This window comes from Myotis yumanensis, unplaced genomic scaffold, assembly GCF_028538775.1.
Source record: "Myotis yumanensis isolate MYYU_CA2020_CCGP unplaced genomic scaffold, mMyoYum1.0.hap1 SCAF_1, whole genome shotgun sequence".
NCBI classification, from domain to species: domain Eukaryota; kingdom Metazoa; phylum Chordata; class Mammalia; order Chiroptera; family Vespertilionidae; genus Myotis; species Myotis yumanensis.
In genome coordinates, this window is record NW_027223752.1 from 110,649,875 (window position 1) to 110,676,546 (window position 26,672).

A 26,672-nucleotide genomic window follows, 5' to 3' on the forward strand; every position below is an offset into this window, starting at 1 on the left:
GGACCACCATCTTGAGAAAATGTGCAGTTAACGGGTACAGAAATAGGGTACAAACTGTCTCATCTCTGATTCAATTTCAGAATGAATAACTAGTTAGTAAGAAAAAAATTAAAGATTCCGGTGAGGTGGCCATGGCAAATGGCTAGAAACCTTTCTCAAATAAGACCTACAGGACACCTATGTTACCCAAATACCTCTTGAGATCTTCAATTCTAAGAAAATAAAGGCATATACATATACACAGAACTCAATTTTTTAAAATTATGTAAAGCCAAGTATAATGATAAAAACTAGAGCTTTGGGCATTAAGGCAGGCCTGGGTTCAGATTTTTCCTCCAAACTTTGCAGGGGAGCATGACCAGGGCTATTATTCTCACAGGGTCACTCTTGTTTTTTCTAGCAAGTAAGGGCCTGATGTTCTGAGGCTTTCTCTTGCTTTTCTCATTTTGGTCTCTCAGGGGTCTCTTCTCTATCAACAAATATGTGAAAGTCACCTTAATGGGAAGAGAGTTGCTTCAGACTGACCAATGAGCCTCCTGAAAAACTGCCAACTCGGGCCTGGGTTTGATAACAGAACATCAGGCTGGAAACAGATTCTGAGAGGGAACGCAACTCCCTCTACCAAGCTGGGCCTCTGCCCAGTCTACACCAATCTAAGAGCAGTGTCCATTCAGCCAGTGGATATTCACTTTGAAATAACCCTTCCCATGCCCTCATCAGAGTCCCCGAGCACCTGCCCTACAGAGCACCTTTCAGAGGCCAAGGGACCCACACCTTGGGTTGAAAGACCACAACCATGGGCTTCAGTTCCTGCTGCCTTCTTTCCAAGGATGGGCTGGTGAGGTAATGAGGCCAGAAAGTAGAACTGTATTTCCCACATGCTCTGCCCTTGACCAGCCAACAAAGAACTGTCTGGTTTCTCAGGAATGTTTTGTCATAATAGCACACAGCTTGCCCAGCCCCTTCACAGAAGGGACTTTTGTTGACCATCTCTTGTTACTGTAGAAACTCTCCACTTTTGAGAGTTTCGCCTCACCTTCCTCTGCATTTCCCATTCACAGAATAAAGGTATCCCCAGGGGAGCCTTTCCTAATCATTCCCAAGCAAGTCTGGCCTGGATCTGTTCTCCCTCAAAGTTTTTTCACATCTCTGCCACATTACTGACACCATTAGACAGTGTGTTCCTGGAGCCAAGATTGGAGTTACATTTTTCTCTAAACCTTTGCACTTGACATAGTTCCTGAATTAAAATTTGAAATGTATTTTGCATCTTATATTTAGCTGACATTTTATGCATTTAATTTAAAGCATTTAATTAAAGCATTTAATTCTTACAATGATCAGTTAGGTATTATTATTACCATTTATAACTTAGAGAGACCCAGATCAATTAAATGATTTGTGTGAGAGTACACCAGTTCTCTGTGACTAATTCCAGAGTGAGATGTTCCACTAACATCTATAATTATACACAGTAGGCACTCCATAAATGAGTGATAAATTAATAAATAGATGCATAAATGTGTTTAAATGTTATCTACCTACCATACAACATTTCATTTCTTTTAATTTTAGGAAAAAGTGCAAAGAGAATGGAATTGCTCTGATATGATTACATAGTCACTTTTAATAATGTCAATATAAGAGTGATTTTCTTAAGACAATGATGATGAATAGCTTACTCTCTCACAGGGAAATTTTTAAAAAGTGGGACCACTTATCAATTGAAGCAGGAAAAAAAATTTTCTACTATGAGAGTGCTTAACCACTGAAAAAAGTAACTTTGGAATCTCCATCTCAAGAGATTTTCAAAGAAGTGAATGGAGAAACAAGCAGGTTTGGCATCCACAGGGCTCAAGCACTACTCTAGTGCAGTGGTTCTCAACCTTCTGGCCCTTTAAATACAGTTCCTCATATTGGGACCCAACCATAAATTTATTTTCATTGCTACTTCAAAAGTGTAATGTTGCTACTGTTATGAATCGTAATGTAAATATCTGATATGCAGGATGGTCTTAGGCGACCCCTATGAAAGGGTCGTTCGACCGCCAAAGGGGTTGCGATCCACAGGTTGAGAACCGCTGCTCTAGTGAGAAGCTCCCAGGAGAGCTGTTGCTCATCACTCCTCATTGGTGTCTGAGGCAGAGTGAACAGATTCTTGTTTGAAAACAGTGGAACTTCTTGAAAAAGTAAACGTTTTTATCTGGAGCGTCACCCTCAACCACAGACCATGCCTGTTCACCATTATACAGATTGGTTCTGGACAAAATTGACATTTTGAATTTGTTTAGTGATGTCAGTGCTCTCTTTCCTCACCTATTGCTGAGCCCTCCTCTTCTCCTTCACACTTGTTCACATTCTTTTCTGTGATTAAATCCTTTCCCATAAGCAGTTCTTACTGATTACATCTTTACAGTGTACATAATACAATGCCACAGCACCTGCCCTTTAAATACCTGTCTTCCAGAGCCACGCTGGCTTCATGGTCACCACGGCATCTTTCATCATCAAACAGCCTTTTCGGTGGCTGAGGATCTCTTCCATGACCACATATTCCACTGGCACCTTTAGTCAGTTTAAAGTTGGCTCCCACATGATGACAGCAGCACACGAATAATTACACCTCACACATAACAGAATTAAGCACCCTCCTCACACTTCAGAAAAACAAAATCCACTCTCTTTGGTAATAATTTCATTATCAAGGTGATTGTTATTTATTTAATCTTTATTTTTATGACTAGTGCCTTGCATGAATTCTCATGCAGAATCAGTAATCCAATTTATAAGAGAATATACAAATATTTCATTGGAAGCTTTTATCCTGAGCTGAGATCGTAATGAAGCACTGTCACAAAAGTCAGTAGTTTGAGACTGATCTGATAACAACTATGCTCCCATTTCAGGTGAATTTATCTACTAATGACTGCCTTTTTTTTGTTGTTGTTGTTTACTTTGGTATTTTTACTCCTATTAATCAGGTATCTTACAAACAATAGCTTCTTTCTTATGTTTTTATTTTTTAAATTTATTGTTGAAAGTATTACAGATGTCTCCTTTTTCTCCCATTCACCCCCTCCTCCCCACTTTTTTTTAAAATAGGAAAAGTAAGAGGTATATCTGCTGCTGCAAGCAGGGCTTGCATTCTAAGAGACTTCCATTTTTCCCTGTTGCTGTAATTTACTCTTTGTGGAACCTTACTGGAGTTAGTGAGCTCAAGTCTCATTGTAGCCCACACGGAGGACCAGTAGGAGAAAGCACTGCAAGTGTTTCTCCGGCCTCATGTCTCTCTGCTCCCAGCCATGGGGCTCTTTGGCCACCAACCACCTCAGGACTCAGAAACAAGCCAGACAAGTTGAAACACAGACTTGGAAGCTGGTGGTTATTAGGCTCAGCAATGATGAATCACTTGTTCTGTTGTCCCTGTTCTGGCTTTAAATTTGTAACATCTTTATACTGGCAAGTCCCAGCTAGAACAAGTTTATTTAGAGTTGCTGCAAGATTCAATTTTTTAAAGATGTGAAGCATAAGTAAAAGTATACCATAGTCAATAAAGTGAGTAAGATAATATCAGGTTGAGTATAGTGTATAGAGAGAAAAGCTTTTTAAATATTTAACCGAAGTCCACTGTCTACTATCAACTACTGGGTCTCACAATGTTTATCTTCCCAGTTAAGCTATGGCCCAATATGAAACAGAGTTAGTACAAGCATCTGGTAGCACATGTGAAACAAAGCATATAGAGGAAGCAAAACAAAGTACAGAATTTTCCAGACAGCAAGCCTGGTATTACTCTCCTGAGTCACCGTTACTGCCTGAAATAATAAAGCTGATTTTTTTTAACTGATTCTATTTGCACATTACAATGTCTGAATGATGGGTTCTTGCTTTTTGTTCTTTTATTAATGTGCTGAAAAATATGGCCAGGTGAATATTTGACAATGTTTTCAGTGGTTATGCAGCACTCCTGATTATGCACTCTTCATATGTTCCTATATCTAAAACAAATTTTAAAAAGGGTAAACATCATTTAATCTAGAAGTTCTATTTTGAAAATGAGAAAGGGAAATTAATGACTGGTACTCAAACAGCATTACTGATTGTTGGGAGTCAAATTGGGTAGGTACCTACTTTTAAAATGTCATTTAAGTTTTTGTTCATTTTGTTTGTTAACTGTTCACTTTTTAAAATTGCTACATTTACTATTTCTTTTATCTGTAACTAGGACCAAGACCTAGAAAAACACTCAGTTGTTTGATTCATTTATTTTCCTTCAACAAATATTCACCGAGATTTTACTATGTGCAAGACACTCTGCTAGATACTGATGATACAATAATGATTAAGAATTTATCCCTACCCTTAGAGAAGCATAAGAAATATATATATATATATATACATATATATATATACTGATATATACATATATATGTATATACACACACATATATGTGTGTATATATATATATACATACATACATAGATATATATATATACATATGTATATATATATATATATAGAGAGAGAGAGAGAGAGAGAGAGAGAGCACGCGCGCGCCTGGGTCCGTCATGTCCAAAACGACCGGAGGCTTGACCAAACGCCAGGCTAGGGAGCTGAGGGAGCAGGACGAAAGGTCACCGTGAGGGGAGCCCAGCCAGGATCATGGGGTGTGGCCAGCCTCCAAACTGCAGGCAGCCCTTAGCCCAGGCTGGCCAACACCCCAGAGGAGACCCCCACCAGGATTGGGGGGTGTGGCCAGCCTCCAAACTGTGGGCGGCCCTAGCCCAGGCTGGCCATCACCTCAGAGGAGACCCCTGTCAGGATCTGGGTTGTGGCAGTCCTTCAAACTGCGGCAGCCCCTAGCCTGGGGAGACCTCCTAGCCGAGGATGCTCAAGTCTGTTCTGGACCTAGGGCTGGGCTTTCCCCATGAGCAACTAGGAAGCTGCCCAGTGTCTAACTGCCAGTCTCCGGGAAGTGGGAGTGAATCCACTGTCCACCAAAAATAGGACCATCGAACTGCTCACAGTCTCAGTGCAGGCACAGGTCCATGGCTGATGGGGTGGAGGCCAGACCGAAACAAAATAGCAGAAACGCCCTGCCCACCTTGGCAGGTGCAGCTGCAGTCCATGTGGCCTGGGCAGTGTAGAAAGTGCTACCTTCTCCCAGGTCCTGTGCTGGCACTGCCTCTTTTCTCACCCTCAAGCCTCCCTGAGTCCTGACAGTGAAGTGTGCAGGGCATCCTGAAGGAGTTGTGCCATTCTGGGTGCTTTTGCCCAAAGACACCCTTTGGGATGAATTCAGAGCCACATCTCACTTCCCATGAGACTGGAAGAACCATGTAAAAGGAATTTGACAAAAGCTTTTGAATCCATAAAACGACCTTAAAAAAAGCATTGGGGCCACCTAGGAGAGAATGCACTTTCTGGCCAGGCATGCAGGGTCTTTTGCCCAACAGGTTAAAGGAAGCAGAGAGCTGGCACAGTGGCAATGGCCCTGGTGCCCTATGAGGAGACTGCTGGAATGGGGCTGCAGAAATTCCACAAGCCTCTTGCCACCTTCTCCTTCGCAAACCACACCATCCAGATCCGCCAGGACTGGAGGCCACTGGCAGTCGCAGCCGTGGTTTGGGACACGGTAAGCAAATCCTGGGGGGCCTCTGAAAACATCTGCAATTGATTATAAGACTGGTCTTTATTTAAAAAGGAATAAAAGAACAGCTTTGTTGAGCTATAATTCATATACTGTACATGTCACCTAAAGTGTACAATGAACTGGTTTTTTAAAGTAAATTCAGAGTGGAACAATCATCACCATGCTCAATTTTGAAATATTTTCATGACCCTATCCCCTCCAAAAACAAACTTCTACCCACTAGAATCACTTTCCTGATCATCTTCCCCAAAATAGATTGCATTTTAAGAGTGGGTAAAGGAAAGTTGAGGGATGTTAAAATACTGCACAAAGGATATTGTAAAATGACAAAGCCCAAAGTGAAGATCATGCGTTTTCTTTTTTAAAAATATTTTTATTGATTTCAGAGAGAAAGGGGGAGGGAGAGAGAGATAGAAACATCAATGATAAGAATCACTGATCAGCTGCCTCCCGCAGGCTCCCTACTAGGGATGGAGCCTGCAACCTAGGCATGTGCCCCCGACCAGACTCAAACCTGGGACCTTTCAGTCCACAGGCCAATGCTCTCTCCATTAAGCCAAACCAGTCAGGGCCATGTGTTTTCTTTAAGTTCTGCGTGGTTGTAATGGTCCCCAAATCTATACTAATAAAAGGGGAATATGCTAATTAGAGTGGTCATCTTCGGACATCCTTCCAGACAAAGCTGCAGTGGCTGCAAGGGCCAAGGCTCAGGCAGCCATGGGCAGCTGTGAAGGGCTGAGGCTCAGGCCAGCAGTGGCAGCAGCAGTGGGGTAATGGGGGTGGTGCCATCCCCTGATCCACCAGGTCGCCTCCCGCAGAAGGAGGCCAGACTAGGGGCCAAGGCACAGGCAGTTAGGGGAGATCAGGCCTGCAGGGGGGCAATGTAGGGGCGATCAGTCCAGCAGGCAGAGGGGTTAGGGGCTAGCAGGCAGGCAGGCAGAAGGGTTGGGGCAATCAGGCAGGCAGGCAGGCAGGTGAGCAGTTAGGAGCCATCGGTCCCGGATTGCAAGAGGGATGTCCGACTACTGGCAGTCGGACATCCCCCAAGGGGTCTCAGATTGTAGAGGGTGAAAGCCAGGCTGAAGAACCCCCCCTCTGTGCATGAATTTTGTGCACTGGGCCTCTAGCATATAATAAAGACTCTAAGAAATAATTGTACACATTGTCATAGAAGCATATGGAGAAGGCACCACAATGGCTGCAAAAATAAAGTAGTTAGCTCATACAGTATGCTAATGGGATATCCTACTGGAGGTAACTCTATAGATAGACCCTGACATATGAGAGGAGTCCACCTGGCAGAGAAGGTGGGGAGAATCAGTCCAAAGGAAGGAGACATAAGAACTTGCACTGAAGGCTGGAGGCTGAATAACATACTCAAGGACTGAAAGGTGTGTGCCCCTGAAGTGTCATATGCCTACAGTGAAGTAGCAAAGGGGAGAAGAGGCATCCATGCAAGGGATACCATGCCTGACATGTGGGCCCTAATGCTGAACAGGAAGGGGAGCTTCTGCTAGATTGTAAGCAGAGGAGTACCTGGGTAGGAGGGACAACAGATATTTAATAAAAAAACAACACAGCCTCTTACAGTGTAAATATTGTGTTTAAGTTAAGTGATCAATACAAGAATCAAGTCCCTCCCTAACTGGTTTGGCTCAGTGGATAGAGTGTTGACCTGCGGACTGAAAGGTCCCAGGTTCAATTCTGGTCAAGGGCATGTACCTTGGTTGCAGGCACATCCCCAGTGGGGGGTGTGCAGGAGGCAGCTGATCAATGTTTCTCTCTCATTGATGTTTCTGACTCTCTATCTCTCTCCCTTACTCTCTGTAAAATATCAATAAAATATATTTTAAAAAAAAGAATCAAGTCCCTGTCAGCCCTGGTTTAGATAGTCTCTTTTACAGAATTCCATCCTTTTGGATAAATACTCAGTTTTCTTAACTCTTTAAGGTAGGGTGGATGAGAGGAACTTCGTCTTGAAATCCACATGCCTGCTGCCCCTCTCAGCCTCTGCTGGTTGCTGCTCATCAGGTCACATCACTTGATTCCCTCTGTTTTTTCAAGTAATCTACTACTTCCACCTCTACAATTCTGGCTAACTGTCTTTTTACAGAAGAAAAGGCATGTTTTTTTTTTGTTTGTTTTTTTGTTTTTTTTTTTTTGCCAGATGCAAGTGTTGGGGGAAAACAAAATAGAGAGCATGTGAAAGTTCTCTGACCACCTCTGCTTTCTCTGTAAAATAGGAAGGATGATCAGTAGAAGGCATAAGAGAACAAAGGCCAGGAGGACTGATAGACCAAAGAAATGTAGTCTGATGGCCACATGCAGTAAAGCCTACCAGGGGTTTTTGGTTATAAGTTAGAGTTGGTCTAGTCAGCCTATGCATATGTTTTTCTTTGGCCACATTTAGTACAGAGTAAGCGGAAAATAAATTTAATAAGTGTTCAGGTTTTGCAAGGTAAGTCTGATTAAAAGAGATGGGGAAAAGATTGGAGGTAAGACAAGGAAATGATTATATGATTATAATGTTGAAACTGGAATCTAAGCTGGGTATGGATGAGGAAGGAGACATGAAGGGGTTGAGGGACAATGAAAGAGCAGCAAGATAAATGAGCTATTGGGTTAAAGTATTGTTGAGGAAGGGGTAGTAAAAGATATGAATGCAAGTGAAAGGACAATGTGGCTGGAGACTGGATGCTTGTAGTTATTGTAGGGTGATGTAGAATAAGGGATGGAGGTGGTGTCTAGAGTGAGTTCTTTGGAGAAGAGGTCAAGGAATCAGAATATTAAAAGGATCATGTACATGGATATCTTTATCACCAAAAATTAAGGTAATAATTGTGGTCATGACATTTAAATCTAGGGATTCTGGAGAATAGGAAGACAAGTGAGAGTCTAGAAGTGGTGATGTAAAGAGAAACAAGGTAATCATCTACCCCATCCACAGGCTCAAAATTAGGAATGTAGAAGATAGCTGTTTTTTGAAAACGCAGCAAAGAATTGAAGCATTAGCTTCCAAGCTATGAAATATAGCATTAGAAATTTGCTCTTTGAGAAATTTCTTCCCTCTCCAAAGATTGCCTTGCCCATTACTTTTAAAGATTTTTAAAAGAATGCTGATTCTGAGTGAAAAGGCAAAACATGTTAAATGTTGGCTTTGTGAAGAAGGGCATTATCCTATCTTATGGCAAGTGTGAGAGTCTGTTAATACTGAACTGGGCCTGTTATATTTGACTTCAGAGGCAAGAAATCTACAGTGACAGATCTGTTTGTTATTACCATTCACATTAGTTTTTGTCCTGAGGAAATATAATAGGCAGCTTGGGACAGTGTACTATTGTTCACATCAAATGGATGGGAAGATTCAGTTCTTAATTAATCACAGAATGGGTAACTGATAATTTTAAGTCCCAGAAAGTAGTCACAATCACATATACTAGTACGTCCATGAAATTGATAGTTGCCTTTTTTTTCCTGAAAATGGTCATAATTGCTTGTGAGAGCACTCACTGCTCCATCCTGCTGACTGGCCAAGTGTGGGAGCACTCACTGCTCCATTATCCTTTGTTTGCTGGGTGTACAGTCGTCCTGCCGATGACTACGCCAATTGTCAGGAACTCACACATACTTCTGAATCCTGCTCACAGCACCAAGTATCAGAGCAAGTTCCTCCTTAAACCTTGCTTTCTTCTACATTAGTTGGGAACTCAGTTCCTCCTTTATCCTCTGCTCCACTATGCCAACTATTGGGTCTGAGCCCCTCTGCCAGGGGCTGGATCTCCTTGGAAGCCAGGTGGTAGATGGAGAAGCCATAATAAATTGTAGATGTATAAGTGAATCTTTATTATAGGAGCCAGTGGCCAAGTAGCCATTGCTAATAAGGAGCCACTAGACAAAACAGTTCTTCAAAGCAAAGTCCCATACAGTAGGTAGATGCAGTAAAGTGATTGCTTATTTGTTAATACAATGACAGAAGAGTGTTTGTTTTAACAAAAAAAATCACCACATCTCTTTGAATAGCAACTTCTCCTAAAGCAACTAAATAAGCAACTAAATATTGTTTTTATTATTGAGATTGTGTTGACTATTGTGCAAAATAAAGCATCCCTGTGACTGAGGATTAATCTGCCTTCACATGCCCTTTCCCTCTTCACCCCCATCAGGATCAGAAGTGAGTAGAAACAAAGATTGAATTTCTTAGTCTCCCTTGTCATTCATACAAATACTTAGTTAAGACCATATCACCTTTTCATACAGGGTTTGTTCAAGGATATGTTTTAAGAGGAAATATTTGCTGTGCAGAAGCTTTTTATTTTAATATAGTCCCATTTGTTTATTATCTCCTTAGTTTCCTTTGCCCTAGATGTACCCACAAACATATTGCTATGAGAGATGTCTGAGATTTTGCTGCCAAAGGTTTCTTCTAGGATTTTTATGGTTTCATGTCTTACATGTCAGTCTTTTATCCATTTTGAGTTTATTCTCATGTATGTTGTAAGTTGGTGGTCCAGATTCATTTTTTGTATGATCTGTCCAATTTTCCCAACAACATTTATTGAGGAGATTGTCTTGACCCTATTTATGATCTTGCCTCCTTTGTCAAATATTAATTGATGTAATGGCTTGGGTCAATTTCTGGAGTCTCTGTCTGTTTCATTGATCTATATGCCTGTTTTTGTGCCAGTACCAGGCTGTTTTGATTATAGTGGCTTTGTAGTATAACTTAATATCTTGTATTGTAACCCCTCCAACTTTGATCTTCTTTCTCATGATTGCTGCAGCTACTTGGGATCTTTTTTGGTTCTATATAAATTTTTGGATTATTTGTTCTAGGTCTGTGAAATATGCTATTGGCATTTTAACAGGGATCGCATTAAATCTATAGAGATAAAATGAAAAGGGATCTCACTGTATGAGGGAACATATTTGGCAATGATACATCTGATAAAGGGTTAATATCCAAAATATATAAGAAACTCATACAGCTTAACAAAAGGAAGACAAACAACCCAATTAAAAAATGGGCAGCCCGGCCAGCATTGCTCAGTGGTTGGGCATTGACCTATGAACCAGGAGATCACGGTTTAGGCACATGCTGGTCAGGGTACATGCCTGGGTTGTGAACTCAGTCCCCAGTGTGGGGCATGCAGGAGATAGCCAATCAATGATTCTTTCTCATCATTGATGTTTCTATCTCTCCCTCTCCCTTCCTCTCTGAAATCAATAAAAAAATATTTTTAAGAAATAGGCAAAGGACCTAAATAGAAACTTCTTAAAAGTGGACATACAGATGGCCAAGAGACATATGAAAAAATATTCAAGGTCACTGATCATCAGACAGATGCAAATTAAAACAACAATGAGGTATCACCTCACACCCATCAGAATGGCTACCATTAACAAATCAACAAATAACTAGTGCTGGTGAGGATGTAGAGAAAAGGAAACCCTAGTACACTGCTGGAGGGAATGTAGACTGGTGCAGCCATTGTGAAAAGCAGTGTGGAGTTTCCTCAAAACATTAAATATGGAATTGCCATTTGACCCAGTGATCCACCTTCTAGGAATATATCCTAAAAAAAATGAAAAACCAATCATAAAGAATGTATGCACCCCTATGTTTGTAGCAGTGCAATTACAATAGCTAAGATCTGGAAACAGCCCAAGTGCCCATCAGTAGATGAGAGGATAAAAAAGCTGTGGTACGGAGAGAAAAAAAATGGTGGCTCAATAGGCAGACCTGTCAGGCATCTTGTCCCAGGGCCAAACTGGAAATACAACTAGATTGCAGAACATTCACACAGAATTACCAACTGAGGTCCAGCTGATCAGGTGACTTATAGCAAGGAAGGACAGACAACACCTGGAGACCAGTAGGAAGTGCGAGGTCTCTAGAGGAGTGGACCCAACCCCCACCAGCATGGAGATCCAAGAGAGAGGGAGAGAGAGAGAGAAAGGGAGAGAGAGAGAGAGAGAGAGAGAGAGAGAGAGAGAGAGAGAGAGAGTCTCTTATAGCACTGTGCTATAGGAGACTCTGTTCCCTCAGAAAATAGAAGACCGGAGCCATGACCCACAGCAGCACAAGTAACATCCATCTGCAGAAGGGAAAAGCTGCCAGGCTGCTGGCTGCCTGGGAGTCTGGAGCTGAGATCCCAGCTGTAAAAGGCAGCACCGAGGCTGGCCTAGGCAGAGTCTGGAGCCAGTGGCAGAGAAGGTCGCAGTTTTGTTGTTGTTTTTCTTTTACTTCTTTTCTCTAAACCCAGAGCACAGGATTTTCACTTGCAACTACTCACCCAAGGCTTTGGCACAGGGAGGGAGGCACAGAATTGAGGTGCCTAAGGAGAAGTGGGGGAGGGAAGCAGGGCAGAGAGATGTGGAAAAGCAGTAGCCAAGAGTCCTGCACTGTGTCGATCATACTCTTCCAAACCAAAACGGCCATTTTTTCTGAGAGAAGCTAGTTGCTCCCAATAGCCAGAGGGCAGACAAAGAATAATAATAATAATAAACCACCCTAGGTGATACAGCCTGCCACACCCTGCATTTTGAGCTTTACTGAGGAAACAAACACAGAGGCCAAGCTTAAGGGTCTGGACAGTCTCTAGGAGCCCTCAGTGACTGGAGTGGAGGAGGGGCCATCTGCACCACTATTCTGGGAACCAGACTGATAAAAACTCCAGGTTCCCAGCCAGCCCCATTGGTCTCCATACAAGGATCTATGTCCAGACAAGAGCAGAGTAACATTTTGGGACAGTCTCAGAGGAGTAACTCTGGGGCAGGAAAACACACCCACCATATTCCCTGAAAGTTAAACAGCACCTCCCCTACTGAAAGCCCTGTCAGAAACAGACTTTTGAGTGATTAAGATTGACAACTGACTAATGAAAGGGTGAGGACTACGCCCTCCATCTTACCCTGGATCCTCCATTTTGGGGCAGCCATGTGCTCGGCAAGGCTTCTTCCTGGAAGCCCAAGCCTCTGCTAGCCACACCCAGGATTTCTTTAAACTAACCAATGACAATCAAGGGAAGTGTGTGCCATAGATATGACCACATCCTGTGTAACGAGACACCGACTTGCGCCTGGCCAATCGGCAGGGCCTACAGTCCCCTCTCCTCCCCTTACTCCACCCCCCTACAAAACTCCTCTTCCCACTGGGCTAGCCCTCTCTCTGCCACTTGCTGCTGTGCCAGTAAGGAGGGTAGGGGAGCCAAGCCCTGGTTTGAATAAAAGACTCTTTGCTTTTGCATCGGACATGGCTGGCTCCCTGGTGGTCTTTTGGGGATCCTGAAACCTGGGCATAACAACTAACAGGCAAAAGAGAGCAGAGGTTAAGCCTGAGGAGCCAGCAGAATTTTGCTGAACCAGCTCTGGGCCCCATTCAGCTAAAAAACCTACTTTAGAGGACAGATTGACCCCTCCTGCTTGCAGCCAAGGCCTGTGGAGACAGACATAAGCAGTGGATTTGATACAGGATTTTTGGACTGGAACACATGATGTTCCCCGGGCAGGATGGTTCCCGGATTCTTTGTCCACAAGTGTCAAAGAATGAATCCACGGACAGAAGATGCTATAGCAAAGGTGGAGATTTATTGAAGAACAAGTACAGACTCCCACATGGGGAAGGGGAAAGAGTCCCACAGACTTCCTGTTTCCACAGTTATAAAGGCTTCAAGTCTCTGTGTCCTGATATCCCTTCTGATTGGTAAATATTCCCTTTTGAATTGGTTATTATAGTAACTCCCAAGGCCCTCCTCCCTCATTGTCCTCCCATTCCTTCTGGGCTTTCTTCCTCTTTCTTTATTTGTAAATATAGACCTCTTGGCTATTCCCAGTTCCCTTGTCTTATGTAAATGTAACTGTTGCTGCTCGGCTCTCTTGTGTTATGGAAATGTAACTTCTCCTAGTCTGTAACCCTGTGTTTTTTTTTCCCATGGACCCCCAATTATAAAAATTCCATAAAACTGCCTATATCCCCCTAAAATTCCTATTTCAGATCTGAGGATCAGTGGATCCCCTGGAGTTTCAAGCATGTTGCTAAAAGCCAAAAAAAAAAACAGTGATTAGCACCTAAGTACTTAAAAGGAAGTTCAGAATTGGCCAATAGAACAAAAGAGTGGAGTCTCAAGAAAGCTCTCAGGGGGCATTAAATTCGGCTGAAACAATTGCCACTTTACTTTTGTTTCCACCTTTTTTTTCCTCTCTTATCTTTTTCCCTTCCATTATTTCTCTTATCTCCTTTTACTTTTCCTCTTTCCTTCCTTTTTTCCACTTTCTAAAGTTATCTAATTTATCTGCTTTATTGATTAGTTATTATTCTAGTCTTTGTAGTTTTATTCATACATGTAATTTTCTTTTTCCCTTCCTACTCAATTTTCCTTTCTCTTTTTTTTCACTGCCTAATTTTTTTGCTCTCTTTTCTTTTTCTTCTAATTTCTTATCTTTTTTCTCTTCCTTAATTTCAATCTATCTGCTTTCTCCTCTATTTGCCTTTTCAAAATTATTTTTCTTGTCTTTTCCTTCCTTTTCTCCCTCTGTTTTTCTAAACTGTTTTCCTTTTGTTATTCCTCTAACTCTTTATTCTTATTTTCTCCATTTAAGCTCTGCATCTATACATTTGGCCCCCTCTTTTTCTTCTTGTTTTTGTTTGTTTGTTTTTTTTTTGTTTATTTGTACCCCATATTTTGTCTTCGTTTTTTCTATCATTCATGCTCTCTTTTCTCTTTCCTAATTCTCTCTTCTCTGGTGTTCACATTTTCTGGTGTGTAAGGGTCTTGTGCACATTCTTGTTTTATTTCACCTGTGATGTGTTTTGTCTTGTTGTATTTTGTACTGTTTGGTCAGCACCTCCCAAAGAGCTTGCACAATGAGGTTGGGGGTGAGCCACATAGTTAGACAACCTGAGAGGAGACTCCATCCATGAACAGGACAATAACAGTCAAGAACCAACTACAATAGGAGAACCCAAATAACTCAAGTAGGGGGCTTCCTTAGAACACCCATCTCAGGATATCTGAGAGACTGAACCAATGGGTCCCACAAAATACCTACCACATAAAAACACCTGCAAAAATATGGGTGGCATAGCAATTTGACTTAATACATAAAAACAAATAAAAATGGAAAGCAAAATTGGGGGGGGGGGGCTAAAAGACAATTGCCAAAGGAAAGAAAAGGAGGAATTGCCAGAAAAGGAACTGAATGAAATAGAGCCAAGTAATTTGTCAGATAAAGAATTCAAATGATATGCAAACCAAAATAGCAATGAGGTACTATCTCACACCTGTCAGAATGACTATCATCAACAAATCAACAAAGGACAAGTGCTAGCAAGGATGTGGAGAAAAAGGAACCCTCATACACTGCTGGTGGGAATGCAGACTGGTGGAGCTATTATGGAAAACAGTATGGAATTTTCTCAAAAAATTAAAAATGGAACTCCCATTTGATCCAGTAATCCCATTCCTAGGAATATATCTCAAGAAATCAGAAACACCAATCAGAAAGAATATATGCACCCCTATTTTCATAGCAGCACAATTTACAATAGCTAAGATTTGGAAACAGCCTGAGTGCCTATCAGCAGATGAGTGGATTAAAAAACAGCTGTACATCTATACAATATAATCCTACACTGCTGTAAACAATGAAGAACTCTTACCATTTGAAACAGCATAGATGGACTTGGAGAGCATTATGTTAAGTGAAATAAGGCAGTCAGAGAAAGATAAGTATCACATGATTTCACTCATTTGTGGAATATAATGAACAACATAAACTAATGAACAAAAATAGATACAGAGACATAGAAGCATCGAACAAACCATCAAACCTCAGAGGGAAGGCAGAGGAGGGGTGTTAAGAGATCAAGCAAAAGATTGTATGCATGCATATAAGCATAACCAATGGACACGGATTATAGGGGGTGAGGGCCTGTGTTGAGAGGCAGGAGCAGGCTGGGAGAGGTCAATGGGAGGAAAAGGGGACATATATAATTAAGTAATGGTTAGAAAGTTGTTCAAACATCTTACTAAGAATTACAAGCCACTCAATGAGAATTATAAGAAGCTGAATGGGAAATACATTAACATGACTAAGAATCAAGAGGAAATGAAGGATGACATAGCTGAAATAAAGAACACAATGGAAGGATTTTACAATAGACTAGAAAAAGCTGTGGACCAAATCAGCAAGTTAGAAGACAACATAGAAAAACACCAAGGAGAGCAGCAGTTGTAAAAAATAAAATAAAAAAGCAGGAGGAGATTTTAATGAAGATTTGGGACAACATGAAAAGAAGCAACATCCGCATAATTGGGGTGCCAGAAGGAGAAGAAGCTGAGCAAAGAATAGAGAACCTGTTTAAAGAAATAATGACAGAAAACTTCCTTGACTTGGAAAGGGAAAAAGGCACACAAGTCCAGAAAGCACATAGAGTCACAATCAAGATGAATCAAAAAAGACCCACACCAAGACACATCATATTTAAGATTGCAAAGGTTAAAAACAAAAAAAGAATCTTAAAGGCTGCAAGAGAGACAGAAAATTACCTACAAGAAAACTACCATTAGAATATCTTCTGATTTCTCAATGAAACACCAGGCTAGAAGGAAGTGGCATGAAGTATACAAAATAATGAAAAGCAAGAGACTGAGCCCAAGAATACTCTAACCAGAAAGGCTATCATTCAAAACTGAAGGTAAAATCAGAAGCATCACAAACACAAAAAGGCTAAAGGGACTATTATCACCAAACCAGCAATGTTAGAAATGCTAAAGGGACTGTTCTAAGAACAAGCAATAGAAATAGAGAGAGGAACACAGGCATAAAGAATAACAATGGCAAAAAAAACCCCACAAGAACCTATAAATAATAAACTTAAACATAAATGGAATAAATGCTCCAATTGAAAGACATAGGGTAGCTGAATAGATAAGAAAACATGACCCATATATATGCTATCTACAAGAGACTCACCTCAGACCAAAAGACTCACACAGACTGAAAATGAAGGATGGAAAAAATGTTTTCAGACAAAGGGAAATGAAAATAAAGCTGGGGTAGCAATACCTAAACAGTGTCCCAAAATTCACACAAGAAGTAATTTTGATAGAAAACACAGGTTTATAATTAAAAATTGTAAATTTTTTTATTGATTCATAAAGTATACAGTATAGGGTTATGTATGGAATAGCATATCGGGTAAATGGCCTCCATGGCTTTGCTGGCACATACGCACTCATTTGTTGAAATTTTCCAAGACCGTTTTGCATAAATGTGGCTGAATTTCATTGATACAGCCCTCAATTTCCTCCTTCAAGGCATGGGTGGTCATGGGCTTGTTGGCATAAACCTTAGACTTCAAAAAATCCCAAAGAAATAAGTCCAACGGCATTAAATTACATGATCTGGGCGGCCAATTCTGATCACCAAAATGGGAAATTACACGACCAGGAAATGACTCATGCAGTATATGAATTGTTTCTCGGGCTGTATGGCATGTGTCACCGTCTTGTTGAAACCACATGTCGTCCACATCCATATCTTGCAATTTAGGCACAAAAAACTGGATTATCATGTTGCGATAGCGAGCACCATTAACTGTTATTTCCTGAGCAGCCGCATTTTCGAAAAATAATGGTCCAATGATGCCTCCAGCCCAAAATCTGCACCAAACAGTGACACATTGTGGATGCATTTGTTTCTCAATAATCACTCATGGATTTTCTGAACCCCAAATGTGACAATTTTGTCGATTAACCAAGCCATTAAGATGAAAATGAGACTCATTGCTGAAGATGATTTTGTTCGAAAAATCAGCATCCACTTGTTGTTCCATAATCCATTCAACGAACTCTATTCACTGTACGTGGTCAGTAGGCTTCAATTCTTGAGTCAATTGAACTTTGTAAGCATGAAGATGCAAATCTTTCGTGAGAATATGCTGTAGAGAGCTTCTCGAAATGTCCAATTCTTGACCACGGTGCCGAATTGATGTCTCTGGACTCTCAACAACACTCTCACGAACTGCTTCGATGTTTTGTGTTGAACGACTTGTTGAAGGACTTGTTGAAGGATGGCCAGAGTGTTTAAGATCACTAATCAATCCAGTCTCCCTAAATTTTTTAATTAATTTCTTTACAGTTGATGAAGTTAAATCACTATTCCGACCATATTTTGCACGAAAATTGCAAACTGTAGCTGCCAAACCTTATTTTAAAAATATTGCTCAACAATGAAAACGCGTTGTTCTTTCATGTAGCGCTCCATTTTTAATGACCCCTAACTGTCAGCTGTCATGCTATCTTTTTTTTCGTTGGCAACACTTTACGGCACAAATGGCATAAAATTCAAATCTTGCGTGAATTTTGGGACACCCTTTATATCTGACAAGATAGTTCTCAAAGTGAAGGCCATAACAAGAGATAAGGAAGGCCACTTCATAGTATTAAAGGATGGATACAACAAGAGAATATAACTCTGGTAAACATATATGTACCCAATACAGGAGCACCCAAATACATAAAAACGCTCTCACAATCCGGGACCACTGACTCCTAACTGCTCACCTGCCTGCCTGCCTGATTGTCCCTAACTGCCTCTGCCTGCCAGCCTGATCACCCCTAACTGCCCCCACTGATGTCCTGGTCAGCCCCACTGTCCCCCCTACCTGCCTGGTCGCCCCCAACTGCCCTCCCCTGCCAGCCTGGTCACCCTAACTGCCCCCCCTTTCACTGGCCTGGTTTCCCCTTACTGCCCCTTTGCTGGCCTGGTCGCCCCCAAATGTCCCCCTCTGCTGGCCTGGTCACCCCTAACTGCCCCCTCCCCACAGGCCTGGTCACCCCATGCAGCCTGCTGTTTGGTCGTTACTGTTACTGTGACTGCATCCTGGACAATTTGAGTATTCTTCTATTATAGTATAGATAGGTATAGCCCATAGACAGGGGTAACAGGGTAGTGAACACATGGGGGTAGGTAGGGGCTGAGAGCATGAGGGGGAAAGAGAAAAAAGGGAGATATCTGTAATAGTGTCAAGAATAAAAAGTTTATTTTAAAATATTAAATAATGATTTTTTTAAAAAAGAGAGATACATAGTAAGCACATTTTAAGAATACTAGAGGCCCGGTGCATATCTGTGCACAGGAGGGGGGTCCCTCAGCCTGGCCTGCACCCTCTTACAATCTGGGACTCCTCGGGGCATGTCCAACTGCTGGTTTGGGCCCGAACCCTACAAGACTAAATTGGCAGTCAGACATCCCTCTTGCACACTGGGACTGCTGGCTCCTAACCACTCACTCTGCCTGCCTGCCTGATCACCCCTAACTCCTCTGCCTGCCTCCCTGATCACCCCTAATTGCTCGCCTGCCTGCCTGATTGCCCCTAACCACCTCTGCCTCAGCTCCCGCCACCATGGCTTTGTCAGAAAGGACATCTGGAATGACGTCCAGAAGGTCATTCGGCTGTCCCGGTCTAATTAGCATATTACACTTTTATTATCATGATATGATAATAGAAGTATAACATGAAGAGCACAGACTCCACAACTGAATGATTCATATTTGAATCCTAGCTCTAACAAGTATTAGCTGAGGGACCAACAAATTCACTTTATCTCTCTGTGCTGCAATTTCCTTATCTGTGAAATGGGGATAGAACTTGCTTCACAGGGGTGTTGTGAGGATTAAATTACCCTCAGAACAGTGCTTAGCACTCAGTAGGAGCTATATAAGTTTTCTATTATGATTATAGGAATTTATTAAGATGGCTAAAGTCAGCCCTGTTCAGGTAGCTCAGTTGGTTAGAGCATCATTCTATCCTTGGTCAGGGCACATACAAGAGTCAGCAAATGTATTCATAAATGGAACAGCAAATCTATGCCTCTCTTTCTTTCTCTCTCTCTCAAATCAATTATATTTTTAAAAAATGGATAAAGTAAAAAAGACAGACAATAATAAATGGAAGATGTGAGAAATTTAGAACCTTCATAAATTGCTGGTGGGAATGTAAAATGACACGGCCACTTGGAAAACAGTCTGGAAGTTCCCCAAAATGTTAAACAGAATTAACATGTGCCCCAGCAATTATACTTCTAGATACATACCTAAGAGAAATGAAAATATATCCATACAAAAACTTATATAGGAATGTTCATAGCAGCATCCTATATAATAAAGAGGTAATATGCAAATTGACCATCACGCCCTTGCACAAGATGGCCGCCCCCATGTGGTCCCAAGATGGCCACCCCTATGTGGTCACAAGATGGCCACGCCCATGTCATCACAATATGGCCACCACAAGTTGGTCTGCAAGGGAGGGCAATTGGGGGCAAACAGGCCAGCAGGGAAGGGCAGTTGGGGGGGACCAGGTCAGCAGGGGAGGGCACTTGGGGGTGACTGAACCTGCAGGGGAATGCAGTTGAGGGAACCAGGCCTGCAGGGGAGGGCAGTTACGGATGACCAGGATGGCAGGGGAGTCATTAGGGGGTGATCAGGCTGGCAGGCAGGAGCAGTTAGGGGCAATCAGGCAGGCAGGCGAGTGGTTGGGAGCCAGCAGTCCTGGATTGTGGGAGGGATGTCCGACTGCTGGTGTAGGCCCAATCTCGAGGGGTCCCAAATTGGAGAGAGTGCAGGCTGAGCTGAGGGACAAACCTCCCCAGTGCACTAATTTAATGCACTGGGCCTCTAGTTATTTATAATATCCAAAAAGGGGTAAGAACCCAAAAGCTGAGGAATAGATCAGTAAAATGTGGTATGTCCATACAATGGAATATTATTCAGTCATAGAAAGGAATGGAGTACTGATACATGTTGCAACATGGATGAACCTTGAAGACATTGTGCTAAGTGAAAGAATCTAGATGCAAAAAAACATATATATGATACATTTACATGAAATGTCTACAGGAGGAAAATCTATAGATTAGTGGTTCCCAGGGCTTGGAGCAGCGGAGGGAATAGGGAGTTACTGATAATGTGTACAGTGCTTCTTTATTGGGGTGAGGAAGATGTTCTAAAATTAGTGGTAATGGTCACACAATTCTGTGAATAATAAAAAAAAACTCACTGGATGGTATATATTAAAAAGATAATTTTTAAAAATTCAGTTTACTTCTCTGTCATCAGTTCACAAGATTTTTGTCTTTTCCCCAAATAAATACAAGTTAAGATTTAGCGAAACATCATTTGTATTAAAATTTATGTAATTACTGTTTTCTTAAAATGCAATAAAAACTTAAGGAATGAGATCAAAATTTTGAATATAGCAATTCTTGCCAAGTTTAATGACCTCTTATTGGTTTGAGAGTTTCCATAATTTTATATTTCTTTTTATTTATTTATTTTTTTATTTTTCGCTAAAAGTATTACAAAGGGTATTACATAAGTGTCCTTTTTTCCCCCCCGCCCTTGACAAACCCCTGCCCTCCCTTACCCCCCAGTGTCTTATGTCCATTAGTTATGCTTATATGGATGCATACAAGTCCTTCGGTTGATCTCTTACTCCCCTCCCTCCTGTCCCCCAACCCTCCCTGGCCTTCCCACTGCAGTTACATAATTTTATATTTCTAACTAGAGGCCTGATGTATAAAATTTGTGCAAGAGTAGGCATTTGCATCCCTGCCTGCCTTGGCACTCGTGGCCCCAGCTACCTCATGGCCCCGCCAGACCAGACCACTGGTCATTCTGGAAGGTCATTCGGGAAGGTCATTCCAGAAGGTTGTTCCGCTGTTCGGTCTAATTAACATATTAGCACTTTATTATATAGGATTGCTCTTTTATTATTGTTTGGATGAACTCTGCAAAACAAAGAAAACAATATTAATGATAATCATAGCCTTTTAAAAATTAGAATGCCTGACAGAAGCTAATTCCAGCATGTCAGCAGGGCTGATCATCTGGAATGGCTGAGGGCATTTCCCCAAACCTGAAAAGGATGCATAAAATGATTGCTTGCTGCCAGACAGCTGAGGGCATTTCAATCTACATGTTATTGCCTCCTTCTGGCCAAACACCAGAACAGCTGTAGGCAGTTCCCCCAATCCAACAATGCTTCTGTATACTAAACCTTGGCCTTTGATGTGTATATCTACCTTGCCTTAGGACAAATTGTGTTAATAAAAAGCTAAAGAAACCAAGTCCTCCAGAGAGACAGGAGGACTTGGTTTCTTCAGCTAAGTCTTCTCTGGCTCCCCAAAATGCCTTCCAAAATTATGGTTCATCTCTAGATTCTTTAATAATTTACCCCAGCCCTTCTCCAGATTCCTGAACCCTTCTAGATGCTGGACAAGACCCCCGGCAAATGCCAGAATTTTGCTCACTATATAATAACTGTAACAATCCTATAAAGCACTCTATGCTTTGGAAACAATTCAGAATGGGAAGCCCAGGATCTGAGTAGAGTACATAGAGTAGACATGGAAGAAATTAGATCTCTCCATACAAAAAGGAGAAAATGCCTACAAAACCCACTAGAAATGGAAATCCACCCAACTCATCAAATTGTTAACATAAAAAAAACCATTGAAACCTGTAAAGAATTTTTGTGAGTTTATTTGAGCCAAACTGTTGACATATGCCGGGAAGCAGAACCTCAGCGAATTGAGATAGTGCTCTGGAGAATGGTGGGGTTACATCCGTATTTATACATTGCAATCAAAGGACAAACATAGGTGGGTTACATGAAATTCATTGGTGACAGACTAAGGAGGAGGAATAAAACAAAGCAGGGAAATCCCTGGGATTGGATAAAAAGTAAAATGGTGAACACATACTTAGGTGGGTGCAGGAACAATTAACATGATGATGAAGGAATTTGTGGTATCTGTCCTGGGACCCAGAACACCTGGTTGTGCCCCAGGGGCTCCAGATAAAGGGAAGCCACAAGTTACCCAGACATTTCAAGGGTATGTTATCATAGATACAAAAAGACAGATAGGCTCAGTTAAGGTAAAGGTTGACCTAGTCAGTGAAGATACTGGCCCAGGACATAACTGCCCACCATAACTGCTTTTAGTTAAAGTTTAATTTCAGACCATCCTTTGTGGTTACTTTAGGTCTCCGAGTTTGCAAGACTGCCATGCAGGCCTCTCCTGAGCTTGTCGGGTCAGCATGTGGCCCCTTTCGTCCACAAAAATCTTCAACAGAAAATGGTAACAGCCTTCAGTAAAGGGTAGTAATCTGATTTGTAGAAACTTCTTTTCCCTAATACCACTCCTTCCAATCACCTAGCCATTCTAATTTTAAATCTGTATTAGAATACTCTATTTAACAACTCCTTCACATAACTTATTCACCTTAAACCATCATATGGCTGCTCTCTTTCCAACAAAATCTCTGCATATTTGAGAAAAATATTTTGAGGTAGTTTGGCCTTTCTTTTAAATATATCTTTAAATTGCTTTTTTTTTTTTTTTTTTTAAGAAAAAGTAATGACTTGCCTACTCAAGGAAGGAATAGCTTGCTCACTGTGTTCATTCTCAAATTTTCCAGTGTCTATTCCTCCAAAGCACATTGGAACATAAAGTTAAGAGATTTGCCTTATATCTCCCCTGTCTATTCTCTGCTCTTGGGGCCCTTGGTGAAGTGTTCTTTGCTTCTATATGTGGTGGAATTTGATGATTATGAAACAAAATCCAAGGCAGGGAGCATTTTTTTTTTTTTAACAAAATGCCTTTCCTGACTGCTGATTGGCATTTGGAGTGGGATGGAGGTGGGATAGGGCATGTCCCTTTTTTTCAGTATCTCTGTGAAGTCTACCAGTATGTTGTCAGATATGGGGCTCCTTTTTTTTTTTAAAAGTGGACTTGAGGCACTGGGGATTGACTGACAGGACAGATGCCTGATCTACCTTAGCCATCCTGGGAGTCAAGTCCTACAGATTTAGAGGATGAGGGGGTCATTTCCCAATTACAAAAAGACCCAAAGTAATGTGGCTTAATCCCCACACCACTTACTAGATCAGCCGTGGGCAAACTATGGCCCGCAGGCCAGATCCAGCTCATTCGGCTGTTCTATCCGGCCCTCGGAGCTGAAAGAGCGGAGGGTTCTCTTGCTCTCCCCTCCGCTCCTTCACCAGCAGCAGTGTTAACATGGCAACCTCGGGAAACACGGCCGCAGCTCCTTCTAAGAAGGAACAACCTCTCAATCTTCCAGAGGCTCCTTGTAATGCCCGTGGAAGCGTCTCCGGACATCACCCTGGGAATGCGTAGACGCGTTATCGTGGTGATGTAGGGAGACACGCCCCTGGAGAGCACAGTATCAGAGCCTTCTGAGGTAAGATTAAGAACTCTACTCAAACACAATTTTTTCCTGTTCCCACATTCTGTACATCACAATGACTTGTTAATAAAACAACAAAGACTTTCAGCTTTTAGGGCTTGTATCCACTGCAATTTTTTTCCCCACTGTGGACGCGTGCAGCAGGGAAAAAGACACACAGAGGACATGTCACACTAGCCATGCCGCAGCTGCATTTTTTTTGCTGATACGGATGCGGTATCAGTAACACTACCGTGGCCACTAACCTCATGTGTTAGCGGCAAAACAAATGCATTTTGCGCTGCGTTTGCTTCTCCCCCTTGCGCCTGTGAAAATGCATGCTACAGGGCATTTGTGTTAACATGCACCACTGCACATTAGCATCAACGCAAACATGATGGAAACCTGTGTACCCTGCATTAACCCTAGCTGCGCTGCATTGCAGTACTGCACCACACTGCAACGGCAGCACGGCTAGTGTGAACGAACCCTAATTCAGTGGGTTGAACAAAAAGATTGTATAGAAATGTGATGAACTAAAGATTTTATTACAAAATCACTTAATTTCAGGGTTTCAGAAGTAATTGGACAAATGAAAAACTGAAAATCAAATGTTTATATCTAATACTTGGATGAAACCCTTTCCTCGTAATGACAGCCTGAAGTCTTGTACTTATGGACATCACCAGATGCTGGGTTTTCTCCTTTGTAATGCTCTGCCAGGCTGTCACAGCAGGGGTATATATATAAATATCCTGCCATTTCCAGCTTTTAATAAGAAAAACTGTTGCAATGGGCATTTAAAAGTGGTACTTGGTTGTTTTTATAGAGTCCAGTGGATGCAATCTGACATTGATAATCGGCTCTTTCACACTATGTGCACTGCGGCTGTTTTTTGCCAGTAACGGAAGTGCTAGTGGTAACTACTGGTTATCCATGTTTTGCACTGCCCTAGCACCTCCCATACAAGTGTGTCTGGAAGACACAGCAATGTGCAGCTATGTGTGTTACCATAAACAAAGGGCCTGTGTGAAAGATACACAGGTTTCCTATGGAGGAAAGGGGTTGTTCTCTATGGTCAGTGTGTGCCTCTGTCCCATGTCTGAACTTTTTCAGATGATTTTGTTAAATATATATTTTTTAGAAGACCAAAAATGTTATAGTAGAGCAAATTTAATCACTTGTTTTTATACTTTACTGTCTTTCACAGACAAACTGCAATTCAAGAGACAACTACCAAAGCAAGTTTTATGCTATCATTCAAATTAGCAAAAGCTAGCAAACCTCTCTCTGAAGGCGAGTTTTTGAAAGAATGTATGATAGAGACAGCAGGTCTCTTGTGTCCAGAGAGCAAAGGCAAGTTTGAAAAACTCAGCTTATCGCGCAGGACAGCGACTTGTCGAGTGGAACTGATTGATGAAGACTTGGCCAACAAGTTAAATAGTAAGGCAGAGTTCTTTAAGTTTTATTCACTAGCATTGGATGAAAGTAATGACGTAAAGGACACTGCTCAGCTCTTAATTTTTATCCGAGGGATTAGTGACAATTTTGAAATTACGGAGGAGTTTTTAGCCATGGAGCCACTGAAAGGAAAAACACGGGGAGAGGACTTGTATGACCGGGTGTCTACTGTCATCAAGAAAATGAAGCTACCATGGAGTAAACTTGCTAATGTCACGACAGATGGATCTCCAAATTTAACTGGAAAAAATGTTGGACTGCTAAAAAGAATTCAGGATAAAGTGAAAGAGGAGAACCCTAACCAAGATGTTATTTTTCTTCACTGTATTATTCACCAGGAATCATTGTGCAAGTCTATATTACAACTTAATCATGTTGTTAGTCCAGTCGTAAAGCTTGTTAATTTCATTCGAGCAAAGGGACTTCAGCACCGTCAGTTTATTAAGTTTCTGGAGGAAACTGATGCGGATCACCACGACTTACTTTACCACTCTCGTGTCCGCTGGTTGAGTTTGGGCAAAGTTTTCCAACGAGTGTGGGAGCTCAAAGAAGAGATTGGTGCATTTTTGAAATTAAAGGGGAAGTCTGACGAATTTACTGAGCTGAGTGACAAGAATTGGCTGTGTGACTTTGCATTTGCTGTAGATATATTTTCACATTTGAATGAGCTAAATGTGAAGGTACAGGGAAAAGATCAGTATGTACATGACATGTACACTAATGTGAAAGCCTTTAAATCGAAGCTGATTTTCTTTTCCAGACAAATTTCAGACAAAGTCTTCACTCATTTTGCCACACTAGCCACACAGAAGGAGACCATCCAAAACGTGAAGAAATACAGCAAATCACTGGATGACCTGCATGCAGAATTCTGTCGTCGGTTTTCTGGTGTTGAAAAAATTGACCAGTCACTTCAACTGGTGGCCTGTCCTTTGTCACAAAACCCTGAAACAGCACCGGAAGAGGTGCAACTGGAACTCATCGATCTTCAGTCTGACTTTGTCCTAAAGGAGAAATTCAGCTCTCTTGAACTAAGAGACTTTTATGCTTCACTTAATGAAGCCACTTTTCCAAACATCCGGAAGATGGCACAGAAGATACTGGTGCTTTTTGGGTCAACCTATGTTTGTGAGCAGACATTTAGCGTCATGAACATCAACAAAGCCCCTCACAGATCCAGCTTAACTGACGAACACCTCAGATCTATCCTGAGAATAGCCACAACAAAACTAACTCCAGGCTTTGATGCATTAGCTAAAAAAGGAGACCAACAACACTGTTCCCACTGAAGTTGATGTTTTA

The 26,672-nt window shown here is 41.6% G+C and overlaps 1 protein-coding gene across 1 annotated transcript; it reads left to right on the forward strand.

Annotated features, from left to right (window-relative positions):
- The first annotated feature begins 5,489 nt into the window (after positions 1 to 5,489).
- On the forward strand, positions 5,490 to 26,659 carry LOC139011211 (general transcription factor II-I repeat domain-containing protein 2-like). Its single transcript, XM_070416645.1, has 3 exons — positions 5,490 to 5,636; positions 15,687 to 15,886; positions 25,120 to 26,659. Exons 1-3 carry the CDS (start codon positions 5,490 to 5,492, stop codon positions 26,657 to 26,659), a joined length of 1,887 nt encoding a protein of 628 aa, XP_070272746.1.
- Positions 26,660 to 26,672: the final 13 nt, after the last annotated feature.